At 47.2% G+C, this 15,000-nt stretch overlaps 1 protein-coding gene across 1 annotated transcript in view; it reads left to right on the forward strand.

Annotated features, from left to right (window-relative positions):
• LOC135532630 (voltage-dependent T-type calcium channel subunit alpha-1I-like) overlaps positions 1-15,000 on the forward strand; it is a gene marked incomplete at both ends in the record, with an annotated part of 82,487 nt that overhangs the window by 13,774 nt on the left and 53,713 nt on the right. Inside the window, 6 exon segments of the mRNA XM_064960098.1 lie at positions 773-945; positions 2,110-2,317; positions 2,320-2,675; positions 5,934-6,034; positions 7,683-7,806; positions 7,930-7,998. Of these exon segments, the coding sequence (XP_064816170.1) occupies positions 773-945; positions 2,110-2,317; positions 2,320-2,675; positions 5,934-6,034; positions 7,683-7,806; positions 7,930-7,998 (1,031 nt within the window).

Consider the following 15,000-nt stretch of genomic DNA (forward strand, 5'->3'; position numbering starts at 1 on the left):
TGTAGAAACTGTAGAAACACTACCTTGTAAAGCCGCAGTGGCTGAACAGGTTAACTGGGAGAGGTTAGTTGTACAGCAACCACTACAAGGTAGATTCCATTGACTTCTATATTGAGTCAGTGAAGCTGCAGAATTCACCAAGGGGACAGTTCACCCAGTCTATTAATGCCATTGCTAATGTCAAACCTCCCTTTTTCAAAAGATGTATGAATGATTTTGAATAGATGTACTGTATGAAACGTAAAGAGTAACAGCAAACCAGTCAGTGATGCTGGAATGCTTTGGCCTGCTCCCAGATACATTTGTGCAGTTTTGCTAAATCCTACAGTTATGTTTGCCATGACAATGGCAATGCCATTGTTAGGAAGGCAGCACAAACAGATGGGACCAGGCTAGGAATGTTTCCCAGATCAAGCCTGGTCTCTCTAAAGTGGAAGAGGCAGAAATGTTCAATAATACATGTGTTACAACAGAACTTCTCCCACTCTCTTCTCCTCCCTACGGACATACACAAACTAAACGTATCTTACTGTACAGACTTACAGTGCACTCCATGAGCTAGTCAGACCAGGTTAGGGTGAGAATGTGCTGAGTCAGTCTATGCCATTTTCTTTTATCTTCCAAGATGTGCTTTGCAGTTCCGTGCTGACTCTTTCTATCTGATTCTCTCTCGCTCTCTCTCACTCTCTCACTCCATCTATCCCTCCAATCTCTCTCTCTCTTCCTCCCCTCCCCTCTCCTTCTCCTCATCCCCTTCCTCTCTCTCTCCCAGACCCTAAGATCTGCACCCTAACCCCCAACGGTCACCTGGACCTGTCCCCAACTCCCACGGGTCTGTACACGGCCGACAGGCTCACTTTCGCTCTGGGCTCACGCAAAAACAGTGTCATCTCTCTGGGCAGGGCTAACCTGGAGGGCAGGGCTAACCTGGAGGGCAGGGCTCTGGTGAGTGGTGGGAGGAAGGAGGGAGGGAGGAGACTGGAGAGAGGAGGAAAGAGGAAAGAGGGAGGGAGGGGGGTACAATGGGAAGGAGAACTGGTTTGTAACGGACTGGGTCGGAACAAGATGTGTCTTGCTATGGTTGCAATCAATTCAGGAAATGACTTCAAATTGCCCATTTAAAAAGAAATTGCCCATCATTGAACTTTTTCCTCAGTTCTTTATTTGATCCCTCTGCAGTCACTGCAAATGGCTGGGTTGGCCTAATGGTTTCTCTCTCCCTTTCACTCTCCCTCTATCTCTATCCTTCTTCCTCTTTGTCTCTCTTCCTCTCCCTCTATGTATTTCTCTCCCTCTCCATCTGTCTCTCTCCCTCTCCATCTGTCTCTCTCCCTCTCCGTCTGTCTCTCTTCCTCTCCCTCTATGTATTTCTCTCCCTCTCCATCTGTCTCTCTTCCTCTCCCTCTATGTATTTCTCTCCCTCTCCATCTGTCTCTCTCCCTCTCCATCTGTCTCTCTCCCTCTCCGTCTGTCTCTCTTCCTCTCCCTCTATGTATTTCTCTCCCTCTCCATCTGTCTCTCTTCCTCTCCCTCTATGTATTTCTCTCCCTCTCCCTCCCTCTTTCTCCCTCTCCCACTCTGTCTGTCTCTTTCTCTCCCTCTCCATCTGTCTCTCTTCCTCTCCCTCTATGTATTTTTCTCCCTCTCCCTCCCTCTTTCTCCCTCTCCCACTCTGTCTGTCTCTTTCTCTCCCTCTCTATCTGTCTCTCTTCCTCTCCCTCTATGTATTTTTCTCCCTCTCCCTCCCTCTTTCTCCCTCTCCCACTCTGTCTGTCTCTTTCTCTCCCTCTCCATCTGTCTCTCTCCCTCTCCATCTGTCTCTCTTCCTCTCCCTCTATGTATTTCTCTCCCTCTCCCTCCCTCTTTCTCCCTCTCCCACTCTGTCTGCCTCTTTCTCTCCCTCTCCATCTGTCTCTCTTCCTCTCCCTCTATGTATTTCTCTCCCTCTCCCTCCCTCTTTCTCCCTCTCCCACTCTGTCTGTCTCTTTCTCTCCCTCTCCATCTGTCTCTCTTCCTCTCCCTCTATGTATTTCTCTCCCTCTCCCTCCCTCTTTCTCCCTCTCCCACTCCGCCTGTCTCTCCCTCTTTGTATCCCTCTCTCTCCCCCAGTGTCGGGGGAGCAGCTCCCTGTACCACAACTGGGGCCGCCCTGCCTCCCAGACCCAGGCAATGTGGGGCCGGCGGTCCAGCTGGAACAGCCTGGGTCGCCCCTCCCGAGCCTTGGGCCTGGGATTGGGTGTAGGAGGAGGGGGTAGCCTGCGCTGAGATGTGTTTGCAGAGGACGCCACCCACCCGGCCGAGCAGGAGTCCCTCCTCTCCCCCATCACCCTCCTCCACACCTCGCCCACCTTCCTCCCCTCCTGGCCCTAAACTTTGTCCCGCGGCGGGACCGCCGGGCGCTGTCCTTGGAGCTGCCGGAGCTCCTCCAGGTCCCGGGGACCCCCCTGGCATCAATGCTGCCTTACCCCAGGAAGAAGAGCTTCTCCAGTGTGTTGGTTGGTGGAGGGGCTGGGGGGGAGCACCAGGACTGCAATGGGAAGGCCCCATCAGCCCAGCTCCAGCTTCAACTTCAGCTACCGCCACATCCACATCCACATCCACAGCGACTGACAGAGGTGTTCCCTCAGGTCAACACACGCAAGGACAGAGAGGACCTGGACGATGACATTGACTATGTGAGTTTGTGTTGGGGGTGAGGGGGAGGTCTGGGGGGTGAGGTGGATGTGTGTGTATGAGGATGGGTGAGAGATTTGGTGAGGGTGGGGAAGGTGTGGGGGTGAGGATGAGTGAGTGGTGAGATGTGTTTGGATGAGGATGGGTGAGAGGTTGGGTGAGGTGTGGGGATGAGGTTGGGTGAGAGTGGGTGGGTGAGGGGAGGTGTGGGGTGAGGATGTGGGGTGAGGGTGTGGTGAGGGGAGGTATGGAGTGAGGTTGGGTGAGGTGTGGGGTGAGGTTGGGGTGAGGGGAGGTGTGGGGTGAGAGTGGGTGGGTTAGGTGGTTAGGTGTGGGGTGAGGAGGTTGGAGTGTGGAGGGTGGGTGAGGGGGTGGGGAGGTGGTGGGTGAGGTTGGGTGAGGAGTGGGGTGAGGTGTGGGTGAGAGTGTGGTGGGGGTGGGTGAGGGTGAGGAGTGGTGAGGGGGAGGGTGAGGTTGGGTGGAGTGTGGTGAGGAGTGTGGTTGGGTGAGGTGTGGGGTGAGGTTGGGTGGGAGGGTGTGGTGAGGGGGTGGGTGAGGGGAGTGTGGTGGGTTGAGGTTGTGAGGAGTGGGTGAGTGGGCGGGGTGTGGGGTGAGGTTGGGTGAGGAGGTGTGGGTGAGTGTGGTGGGGAGGTGTGGGGTGAGGTTGGGTGAGGAGGGTGTTGGTGAGTGTGGTGGGAAGGTGTTGGGTGAGGTTGGGTGAGAGGGTGGGTGGGGAGGTGTGAGGAGTGTGGTGAGGTGGGGAGTGTGGTGAGGAGTGTGAGGGGTGGGTGTGGTGAGGAGTGTGGTGGGGTGTGTGGTGGGGGAGTGTGGTGAGGAGTGTGGTGGTGGGGGAGTGTGGTGGGGAGTGTGGTGAGGAGTGTGGTGAGGAGTGTGGTGGGGAGTGTGGTGGGGAGTGTGGTGAGGAGTGTGGTGGGGAGTGTGGTGAGGAGTGTGGAGTGTGGTGAGGAGTGTGGTGAGGAGTGTGGTGAGGAGTGTGGTGAGGAGTGTGGTGAGGAGTGTGGTGGGGAGTGTGTGAGAGGGTGTGGTGTGGTGAGGAGTGTGGTGAGGAGTGTGGTGAGGAGTGTGTGGGGAGGTGGGGAGTGTGGTGAGGAGTGTGGTGAGGACTGTGGTGGGGAGTGTGGTGAGGAGTGTGGTGAGGAGTGTGGTGGGGAGTGTGGTGAGGAGTGTGGTGGGGAGTGTGGTGAGTGTGGGAGGAGTGTGGTGTGGTGAGGAGTGTGGTGGAGTGTGGTGGGGAGTGTGGTGAGGAGTGTGGTGAGGAGTGTGGTGAGGAGGAGTGTGGTGAGGAGTGAGCGGTGGTGAGGAGTGCGGTGAGGAGTGTGGGGTGCGGTGAGTGTGCGGTGAGGAGTGCGGTGAGGAGTGCGGTGAGGAGTGCGGTGAGGAGTGCGGTGAGGAGTGCGGTGGGGAGTGCGGTGAGGAGTGTGGTGAGGAGTGTGGTGGGGAGTGTGGTGAGGAGTGTGGTGAGGAGTGTGGTGAGGAGTGTGGTGAGGAGTGTGGTGAGGAGTGTGGGGAGTGTGGTGGGGAGTGTGGTGAGGAGTGTGGTGAGGAGTGTGGTGGGGAGTGTGGTGAGGAGGTGGGGGAGTGTGGTGAGTGTGGTGAGGAGTGTGGTGGGAGTGTGGTGAGGAGTGTGGTGAGGGGTGGTGTGGTGGTGAGGAGTGTGGTGAGGAGTGTGGTGAGGAGTGTGGTGGGAGTGTGGTGGGGAGTGTGGTGAGGAGTGTGGTGAGGAGTGTGGAGAGGAGTGTGGGGTGAGGTGTGGTGAGGAGTGTGGTGAGGTGGTGTGGTGAGGAGTGTGGTGAGGAGTGTGGTGGGAGTGTGGTGGGGAGTGTGGTGAGGGTGTGTGGTGGGGGGAGTGTGAGGGTGTGGGGGAGTGTGGTGGGGAGTGTGGTGGGGAGTGTGGTGAGGAGTGTGGTGGGGAGTGTGGTGAGGAGTGTGGTGAGGAGTGTGGTGAGGAGTGTGGTGAGGAGTGTGGTGAGGAGTGTGGTGAGGAGTGTGGTGAGGAGTGTGGTGAGGAGTGTGGGGTGAGGAGTGTGGTGAGGAGTGCGGAGTGTGGTGAGGAGTGTGGTGAGGAGTGTGGTGAGGAGTGCGGTGAGGAGTGCGGTGAGGAGTGTGGTGAGGAGTGCGGTGGAGTGTGGTGGGGAGTGTGGTGTGTGGTGAGGAGTGTGGTGAGGAGTGTGGGAGTGTGGTGAGGAGTGCGGTGAGGAGTGTGGTGAGGGTGTGGTGTGGTGGGTGGGGAGTGTGGAGGTGTGGAGTGTGGTGAGGAGTGTGGTGAGGAGTGTGGTGGGGAGTGTGGTGAGGAGTGTGGTGAGGAGTGTGGTGAGGAGTGCGGTGAGGAGTGTGGTGAGGAGTGTGGTGGGGAGTGTGGTGAGGAGTGTGGTGAGGAGTGCGGTGAGGAGTGTGGTGAGGAGTGTGGTGGGGAGTGTGGTGAGGAGTAAGGGAGGAGGATCTGAATGATGAGATTAAAGTGACTTGGTTGTGATGATGAACAATGATAAAGTCCTATTCACTTTAAAAACACCCTGGAAGGTTCACAGTCCCAGTGACATCCTGACGTCTTGGTAAACACAGATACTGTAGATAGGAGAGAAGGAACTGTTGTTGTACCAGTGTTCTTCATGACCAGCAGCACAAGGCAGCTTATAGTAGAATAAACACACTGTGTATAGCAGTTTATAAAATAAATATCCTGGAATACATTCTCCAGTAGCTTCCCTGTTATGTCTCTCCCCTGGGATTCTATTGTTTCAACAGTAAACAATCCCATACATACAGGGCTGAACCAGGGACAATTAATAATGCTAGTTACACAAAATGGCACCCTATTCCCTATGTAGTGCACTACTCTGACCAGGGCATATGGTGCACTATATAGGGATTAGGGTTCCATTTGGGACCCAGTCACTGAGTAGAGCAGACCAATGGGGATGCTGGATATTATGCTTCTTGGTGTTGATAAAGCAAAGTGTCCTCTCTTGTAAACAATTAAGACAGAAGATTCATCTTTCTCTTGGGAGGTGGAATAATCGGAATGATCTTATTGTATTATACAGTATAGCCGTTTCTCTTTGTCTAGAACCAGTGTGTTTATGTGTACTGAATTCACTCACCAAACTGTGTGTGTATGTGTGCGTATGTGCGTGCCTGCCTCCCTGCCTGCCTACGTTCACATGAGCATGTGTGTGTATTCTGACTGTGTGTGTATCCTGACATTGTGTGTGTGTGTGTGTGCTGTGTCCCTCCTCCAGAGTCTGTGTTTCCGTATCCAGAAGATGATGGAGGTGTACAGGCCAGAGTGGTGTGAGACCAGAGAGGACTGGTCTGTCTTCCTCTTCTCTCCTCAGAACAGGTCTGTCTGTCTGTCAATCCCTGTTTTCACTCATTCACTCTTTCATTTCATTTCCTGCTCAGCACTAACACCCCTGATACAGCAATTCAAGGCTTTGGTGTTTTGTTCAAAAATGGTTGAATCCGATGCATTTGTGCTAGGCTAGAACGAAAGCCTGCACAGCCTGTGGATCCCCACTCCCCGAGAGAAGAATTGCCGAGCACCACCTTATCAGAATGCCTGCCTCATTAGTGTATGGATCTCTGTCCCTGAGGTAGCAAAGGGAGGCTTCCCATAGTGATCCTCTATCTGTTGGTCAACAATAAATCCACCTCAGGGCTCAGAGATGGAGCTCAGGCTGGAAGGCATTGCAACAGTGTTATGTTAGCTGTGGAGGTACACTGTATATACAAACGTCTGTGGACACCTCTTCAAATGAGTGGATTCAGGCTGTTTCAGCCACACTAGTGGCTGACAGATGTATAAAATCAAGCACACAGCCATGCAATCTCCATAGACAAACATAGGCAGTAGAATGGCCTTACTGAATAGCTCAGTGACTTTCAAGGTGGTACTGTCAGAGGATGCCACCTTTCCAACAAGTCCGTTTATTACATTTCTGCCCTGCTAGAGCTGCCCTGGTTAACTTTAAGTGATGTTATTGTGAAGTGGAAACAGCTAGGAGCAACAACGGCTCAGCATTGAAGACGTAGGCCACACAAGCTCACAGAATGGGACCAACGAGTGCAGAAGCGCATAAAATCGTCTGTCCTCATTTGCAACACTGCCTCTGGAAGCAACGTCAGCACAATAACTGTTTGTCGGGAGCTTCCATGGCCGAGCAGCCGCACACAAGCCTAGGATCACCATGCCTAATGATAAGCATTGGCTGGAGTGGTGTAAAGCTCTTGGTGGAGAAGGAATAATGGTCTGGGGCTGTTTTTCATGGTTCAGGCTAGACCCTTTAGTTCCAGTGAAGGGAAATCATAACTCTACAGCATGCAATGACATTCTAGATGATTCTGTGTTTCCAACTTTGTGGCAACAGTTTTGGGGAGGCCATTTCCTGTTTCAGCATGACAATGCCCCCTTGCACAAAGGGAGGTCCATACAGAAATGGTTTGTTGAGATCGGTGTGGAAGAACTTGACTGGCCTGCACAGAGCCCTGTCCTCAACCACATCTAACACCTTTTGGGATGAATTGGAACGCAGACTACAAGTCAGGCCTAATCGCCCATCATCATTGCCCGACCTCGACAGAGAGACCCAGAGAGACACAGAGTGTCTCTCTGTGTCTCTCTCTGTGTGTGTATCTCTCTGCTTGTCTCTCTGGGTCTCTCTGTGTGTCTCTCTCTCTCTCTATTGTAGTGGTGTTTCTATGGAGCATGGTGCCTTTACAACGCCAGTTAATCGGAATTGCTTTGAAAGGAAATGAAATAATCAGAGAAAATGGGGCTATTATCTGACTGAATGATGAGCAATCCCCAGTTCTCTGTCAATGAGGCACAATAATGGGTTTTAATCAGTAGCGATGTTACAAAACACATGTTTTTAAATTGTTTATCTTTTTCCCTCTTGCTCTCTTTCTCTTCCTTTCTGTCTCCCAATACCACTCCCTCTCTCTCCACTATCTCCCTCCCTCCCCACCTGCCTGCCTCCCTCTCTCAGGTTCAGGCGGGTATGCCAGTCCATCATAGCCTACAAGATGTTTGACTATGTGGTGCTAGCGTTCATCTTCTCCAACTGCATCACCGTGGCTCTGGAGAGACCCAAGATCATGCAGGGCAGCCTGGTCAGGATCAAAGTTCACCACTAGGTTTCAACCATACAAATATAATTAGTGGTGTCAAGTCAATGATCTTCTATTTCCATCATCTCTCTCTTTCTCCCTCCATCTCTCTCTCTCTATGTATAGGAAAGAGTCTTCCTAACCATCTCCAACTACGTCTTCACAGCCATCTTTGTAGCAGAGATGACGCTCAAGGTATAGTGATGTGCTTAATGTGTGTGTGTGTGACTATTCTTGTGAACAAGAATAGTAAACAACTTTGACCAACTCAGGAAATGTTCTTAGTCCCTCAGGGTCAAATTCTATTTCTAGGGGGTTTAGGGTTACGGTTAGAATTAGAATTAGTGTTAGGGTTAGAATTAGGCTCAGGGTTAGGAGCTAGTTTTACTGTTAGGGTTAGGTTTTGTGGTTATGGTTAGATTTAATGTTAAGGTTAGGAAAATAGGAAAATAGGATTTTGAATGGGACTGAATTGTGTGTCCCCACAAGGTTATTTATACAACACTGCGTGTGTGCGTGCGTGCGTGTGTGCGTGTGTGTGTGTGCGTGCGTGTGTGCGTGCGTGTGTGTGTGAGGATGCTTCCTAGTGTCCTTACTAGTCTTCTCCTGCCTTGGCTCTAATGACCTCTCAATCTCTTTCTTTATTTTCTCATAGCGTCTCTATTTAGTGTATGTATCTCGCTCTGTCTTTTCACTTAGCGTCTCTGTCTCTCTCTGTCTTTTCACTTAGTGTCTCTGTCTCCTGTCTTTTCACTTACTGTCTCTGTCTCTTTCTGTCTTTTCACTTAGCGTCTCTGTCTCTCTCTGTCTTTTCACTTAGTGTCTCTGTCTTTTCACTTAGTGTCTCTGTCTCTTTCTGTCTTTTCACTTAGTGTCTCTATTTCTTTCTGTCTTTTCACTTAGTGTCTCTGTCTCTCTCTGTCTTTTCACTTAGTGTCTATTTCTTTCTGTCTTTTCTCTTAGTGTCTCTGTCTCTTTCTGTCTTTTCACTTAGTGTCTCTATTTCTTTCTGTCTTTTCACTTAGTGTCTCTGTCTCTCTCTGTCTTTTCACTTAGTGTCTATTTCTTTCTGTCTTTTCTCTTAGTGTCTCTGTCTCTTTCTGTCTTTTCACTTAGTGTCTCTATTTCTTTCTGTCTTTTCACTTAGTGTCTCTATTTCTTTCTGTCTTTTCTCTTAGTGTCTCTGTCTCCTTCTGTCTTTTCACTTAGTGTCTCTGTCTCCTTCTGTCTTTTCACTTAGTGTCTCTGTCTCTTTCTGTCTTTTCACTTAGTGTCTCTGTCTCTTTCTGTCTTTTCACTTAGTGTCTCTGTCTCTTTCTGTCTTTTCACATAGTGTCTCTGTCTCTTTCTGTCTTTTCACTTAGTGTCTCTGTCAATTTCTGTCTTTTCTCTTAGTGTCTCTGTCTCACAAGTAGTGATGAAGTCAATCTCTTCTCCCCTTTAAGCCTTGAGAGATGTATATACATGTTATTCATGTTAGCTCTCCGTGTACATTTAAGGGCCAGCCGTTTAAGTCTAGCTTATTCCTTGCCACCCATTCTAAAACTAACTGTAGCTCTTTGTTTGTGTTGCAGAATTAAAAATTACATAATTTGATGAGTTATACTTGGATGTGTAGTGTCAGTGTTTGTTGCTGGCATGTCATGACTAAATCTTGCCAGTGAAAAAATAATGAAAGTAGTTGGCAATATCAGTGGGTTTCGTGATGAATGAGCCATCTGATTCAATGAATGATGGAGCTGAGTTTGCCTCTTTGCTCTGTATACGGTGCATTCAGAAAGTATTCAGACCCCTTGACCTTTTCCACATTTTGTAACTTTAAAGCATATTCAAAAATAAATTAAATCGTTTTTTCCCTCATCAATCTACACACAAAACCCCATAATGACAAAGCAAAAACAGGTATTTAGATATTTTGGCAAATGTATTGTAAATATGAATCTGAATTATGACATTTACTTTGTTGAAGCACCTTTGGCAGCGATTACAGTCTTGAGTCTTCTTGGGTAGGACGCTACAAGCTTGGCACACCTGTATTTGGGGAGTTTCTCCCATTCTTCTCTGCAGATCCTCTCAAGCTCTGTCAGGTTGGATGGGGAGCGTTGCTGCACAGCTATTTTTAGGTCTCTCCAGAGATCGGGTTCAAGTCCAGGCTCTGACTGGGCCATGCAAGGACATTCAGAGACTTGTCCCGAAGCCACTCCTGCGTTTTCTTGGCTGTGTGCCTAGGGTTGTTGGAAGGTGAACCTTTGCACCAGTCTGAGTCCTGAGCGCTCTGGAGCAGGTTTTCATCAAGAATCTCTCTGTACGTTGCTCCTTTCATCTTTCCCTCAATCCTGACTAGTTTCCCTGTCCCTGCCGCTGAAAAACATCCCCACAGCATGATGCTGCCATCACCATGCTTTACCGTAGGGATGGTGCCAGGTTTCATCCAGATGGGACACTTGGCATTCAGGCCAAAGAGTTTCATCTTGGTTTCATCAGATCAGAGAATCTCATGGTCTGAGTCCTTTAGGTGCCTTTTGGAAAACTTCAAACGGGCTGTCATGTGCCTTTTGCTGAGGAGTGGCTTCCGTTTGGCCTCTGTACCATAAAGGCCTGATTGGTGGAGTACTGTAGAGATGGCTGTCCTTCTGGAAGGTTCTCCCATCTCCACAGAGGAACTCTGGAGCTCTGTCAGAGTGAACATCAGTTTCTTGGTCACCTCCCTGATCAATGCCCTTCTTCCTCGATAGCTCAGTTTGACCAGGCGGACAGCTCTAGGAAGAGTCTTGGTGGTTCCCAACTTCTTCCATTTAAAAATGATGGAAGCCACTCTGTTCTTGGGGATCTTCAATGCTGCGGACATTTTTTAGTACCCTTCCCTAGATCTGTGCCTCGACACAATCCTGTCTCGGAGCTCTACAGACAATTCCTTCAACCTCATGGCTTGGTTTTTGCTCTGACATGCACTGTCAACTGTGGGACCTTATATAGACAGGTGTGTGCCTTTCCAAATCATGTCCAATCAATTGAATTTACCACAGGTGCACTCCAAGTTGTAGAAACATCTCAAGGATAATCAATGGAAACATGATGCACCTGATCTCAATTTCGAGGCTCATATCAAAGGTTCTGAATACTTATTTAAATAAGGTATTTCTGGTTTTTACAATTTTTAATACATTTGCAAAAATGTCTAAAAAACTGTTTTCACTTTGTCATTATGGGGTATTGTGTGTAGATTGATGAGGGGGAAAAATGATTTAACCCATTTTAGAACAAGGCTGTAAAGTAACAAAATGTGGAAAAAGTCAAGGGGTCTGGATTCTTTCTGAATGCGCTGTAGACTTGCATCCTGGTATTACTTTATCTTACCTCGTATCTCTTTTTGTATTACTTTATTACTGCACTGTTGGGAAAGAGCTTGCCAGTAAGATTGTCCCTGTACTGCTTTTCACCTGTGGTATCCTGTGAACGTTGCAAATAAACGTTGAAACTTGAATCTCCATGGGGAAAGGCAAAGAACTTACATTTGTGGAAACTAGCCTGGCAGAGGCCCAAGTATCTTCCCCCCACGCACATTGAGGAAGACGGTTCGGAAGGCTAAATGAATGTCCAAGGGACACAGTTAGAGAATTGCAGAACTTGTTCATTTTGGGGTCACCAAGTCTCCAAAATCTACAATTAGACATCACCTCCAAGCCAACAGGCTATTTGGAAGGGCTGCCATGAAAAAAGCCTTTATTGAGAACAACCAACAAATGTAAATGCCTGGAGTTTTCTAAACGGCATTGGCACTTGGATTGAAACCAGGTGCTATGCCAGATGACATGAAAATAGAGCTCTTTGGCTCTATCACACCAGTGGTGGGTTTGGCCCCGAAGGAAGGATGCATATGAGTTTCATTCTAAAACGCTATATATCCATTTTTTTAAAGAACTTACTAAAGAGATTGGTGTGTTTTTTCTCCATCTAATCATTGCATGGGGTTGTTAAATGACAGACATGTATTTGTTTGAAACCTATCACTATATGCTTTCATTACAGAGAGACAAACACACATAATTCGGTGCAAAATTAGATATATCCATCTCACTCGCAGAGAAAAAAGTAGCACTGCAAGGTTTTACACAGTCAAATGGGACAAATAATGTCATTTTTTTGTAAATAACTGTACAGATGATACATTTGTGACATCAAATGAATCAACGCAGTAATATGAGATCTGGGCCCTGGTCAAAAGTAGTACACTATATAGGGAATATGGTGACATTTGGAATGAGGCCTATTTCTAACCAAACATTATAGCATGAGGCTATATTTATGACGTGTTGAATGTATATGTTAAATATACAGGATAAGAACATTCCATTCCTGCTAAACAACGGATCTATAGTTTCACAACAAAACCAGTTGTAATACACATCTAAAATCTATGAATTTAAAGGAGGACAGTAATATTTTACACACACGTGAAAAATGTATGGATTTATAGCGTTTTGGAAATAAACTCTTCATATGCAGAAAATAACCTAATTCCTACTGTAAAATATGGTGGTGGATCTTTGATGTTATGGGGCTATTCTGCGTCCTTGTTAAGTTCATCTAGGACATTTTTGCAAAAACCTCATTGAAAACCTGTGGTTTGAATTAAAGAGGGCCGTCCATGAGCGCAGACCGAAGAATATCAAGGATCTGGAAAGAAAGATTCGATATGGAGGAATGGTCTAAGATCGATCCCTCCCGATGTGTTCTCCAATCTCATAAAGCATTCTAGAAACAGGCTCAGTGCCATTATCCTCGCAAGGGGAGGGTGCTGAAGCCCTGAAAACAGTGGTGCCAATCATTTTGACATGTATCTTTGGGACATTTTTTTTATTACAGTACTTGTTTAGCTAAATGTTTTTCTCTGAGCTATTAATATAAAATAATATCATTTTCTATAAAGATTCACAGAATATAGCTCAGTATTTGTTGTATTTTTTGCTCATCTTTATTTATTTTGTATTTATTTCACCTTTATTTAACCAGGTAGGCCAGTTGAGAACAAGTTCTCATTTACAACTGCGACCTGGCCAAGATAAAGCAAAGCAGTGCGACACAAACAACAACACAGAGTTACACATGGGATAAACAAACATACAGTCAATAACACAATAGAAAAAAAAGTATATATACAGTGTGTGCAAATAAGGTAAGATAAGGGAGATAAGGCAATAAATAGGCCGTAGTGGCAAAATAATGACAATTTAGCAATTAAACACTGGAGTGATAGATGTGCAGAAGATGAATGTGCATGTAGAGATACTGGGGTGCAAAGGAGCAAATATAAATGACAGTATGGGGATGAGGTAGTTGGATGGGCTATCAAAGGTGCCAATATTTTTTTTATCCCCTCCCTCCCTCAATCTCTCCCTCTTTTCTCCCTGGAAGTCTCTACATTGAACTCAAGACAAGCAATTAAGCAATGACATTAATTCGCCATCAATCTTTCAGTTGCCGTCAATCTCTTTCACCGCGTCTCTCTATCCCTCCCTTTCTCTCTCTCTCTTTCTCCCTTCCTCTCTCTCTCTCTCTCATTATATTCCACACTCTCTCTCCTCCCCTCTCTCTCCCTCTATTCCTCTGTTCTGTTCTCCGTGGAGGGTTCTGGCACAAGAGGGGGCATCAATTATGCAAACAAATCAATTATTGACCAATCTACCAGAGGAGCAACGGCCTTGTCAGGCCCCTGGCTGAGTGGAACACACCACCTCACGTCTCTGTCTCTTCCTCTGCGTTTAGGCCTGATCATATTACCCCTGTCTGTCCGTCAGTCAGCCAGCCAGCCAGTCAGTCAGTCAGCCAGCCAGCCTCTCCCCAGGCCATTGATATACGCTTACTCTAGATAGCCTGTAATAATATATATATATTTATTGTCACATACACCAGATAGGTGCAGTGAAATGTGTTGTTCTACAGCGTCAGCCATAGTAGTACGGCACCCCTGGAGAAAATTGGGGTTAAGTGCCTTCCTCAAGGGTACATCAAATGATGTTTCATCTTGTCGGCTTGGATATCCGGACCAGCGACCTTTCAGTTACTGGCCTATTGCTCTTACCACGAGTCTACCTGCCACCCTACAGTATACACACTCTGGGCTTCTGTCAGTATAGGCTGTCTATTCACGTCTGTCTCTCCCCAGGCCTCGGTTATAGGCTTAGATACAATGTATTCAGATGCACTGGGCTCTTGTCAGTATAGGCAGTATGGAGTATAATCATTAGTCTCTGTCTCTGTTTCCCCAGGCCACAGCTATAGCCTTAGATATAACTATCACCCTATTACACTGTACTGTACACACTGAGCTCTTGTCAGTAGAGGCAGTATATACATTATTGTCATGAGTTATTTGGACCTCAGTTTATACCTAGGGTTAGATAGTAGGATACAGTATACACATACTGAGTGCCTGTCAGTAGAGGCAGTATATACATTATTGTCATGAGTTATTTAGACCTCACTTTATACCTAGGGTTAGATAGTAGGATACAGTATACACATACTGAGTGCCTGTCAGTAGAGGCAGTATATACATTATTGTCATGAGTTATTTAGACCTCACTTTATACCTAGGGTTAGATAGTAGGATACAGTATACACATACTGAGTGCCTGTCAGTAGAGGCAGTATATACATTATTGTCATGAGTTATTTAGACCTCACTTTATACCTAGGGTTAGATAGTAGGATACAGTATACACATACTGAGTGCCTGTCAGTAGAGGCAGTATATACATTATTGTCATGAGTTATTTAGACCTCACTTTATACCTAGGGTTAGATAGTAGGATACAGTATACACATACTGAGTGCCTGTCAGTACATTTACATTTACATTTAAGTCATTTAGCAGACGCTCTTATCCAGAGCGACTTACAAATTGGAGTAGAGGCAGTATATACATTATTGTCATGAGTTATTTAGACCTCACTTTATACCTAGGGTTAGATAGTAGGATACAGTATACACATACTGAGTGCCTGTCAGTAGAGGCAGTATATACATTATTGTCATGAGTTATTTAGACCTCACTTTATACCTAGGGTTAGAAAGTAGGATACAGTATACACATACTGAGTGCCTGTCAGTAGAGGCAGTATATATATTATTGTCATGAGTTATTTAGACCTCACTTTATACCTAGGGTTAGATAGTAGGATACAGTATACACAT

The sequence above is a fragment of the Oncorhynchus masou genome, unplaced genomic scaffold (genome assembly GCF_036934945.1).
Source record: "Oncorhynchus masou masou isolate Uvic2021 unplaced genomic scaffold, UVic_Omas_1.1 unplaced_scaffold_1952, whole genome shotgun sequence".
Lineage (NCBI taxonomy): Eukaryota > Metazoa > Chordata > Actinopteri > Salmoniformes > Salmonidae > Oncorhynchus > Oncorhynchus masou.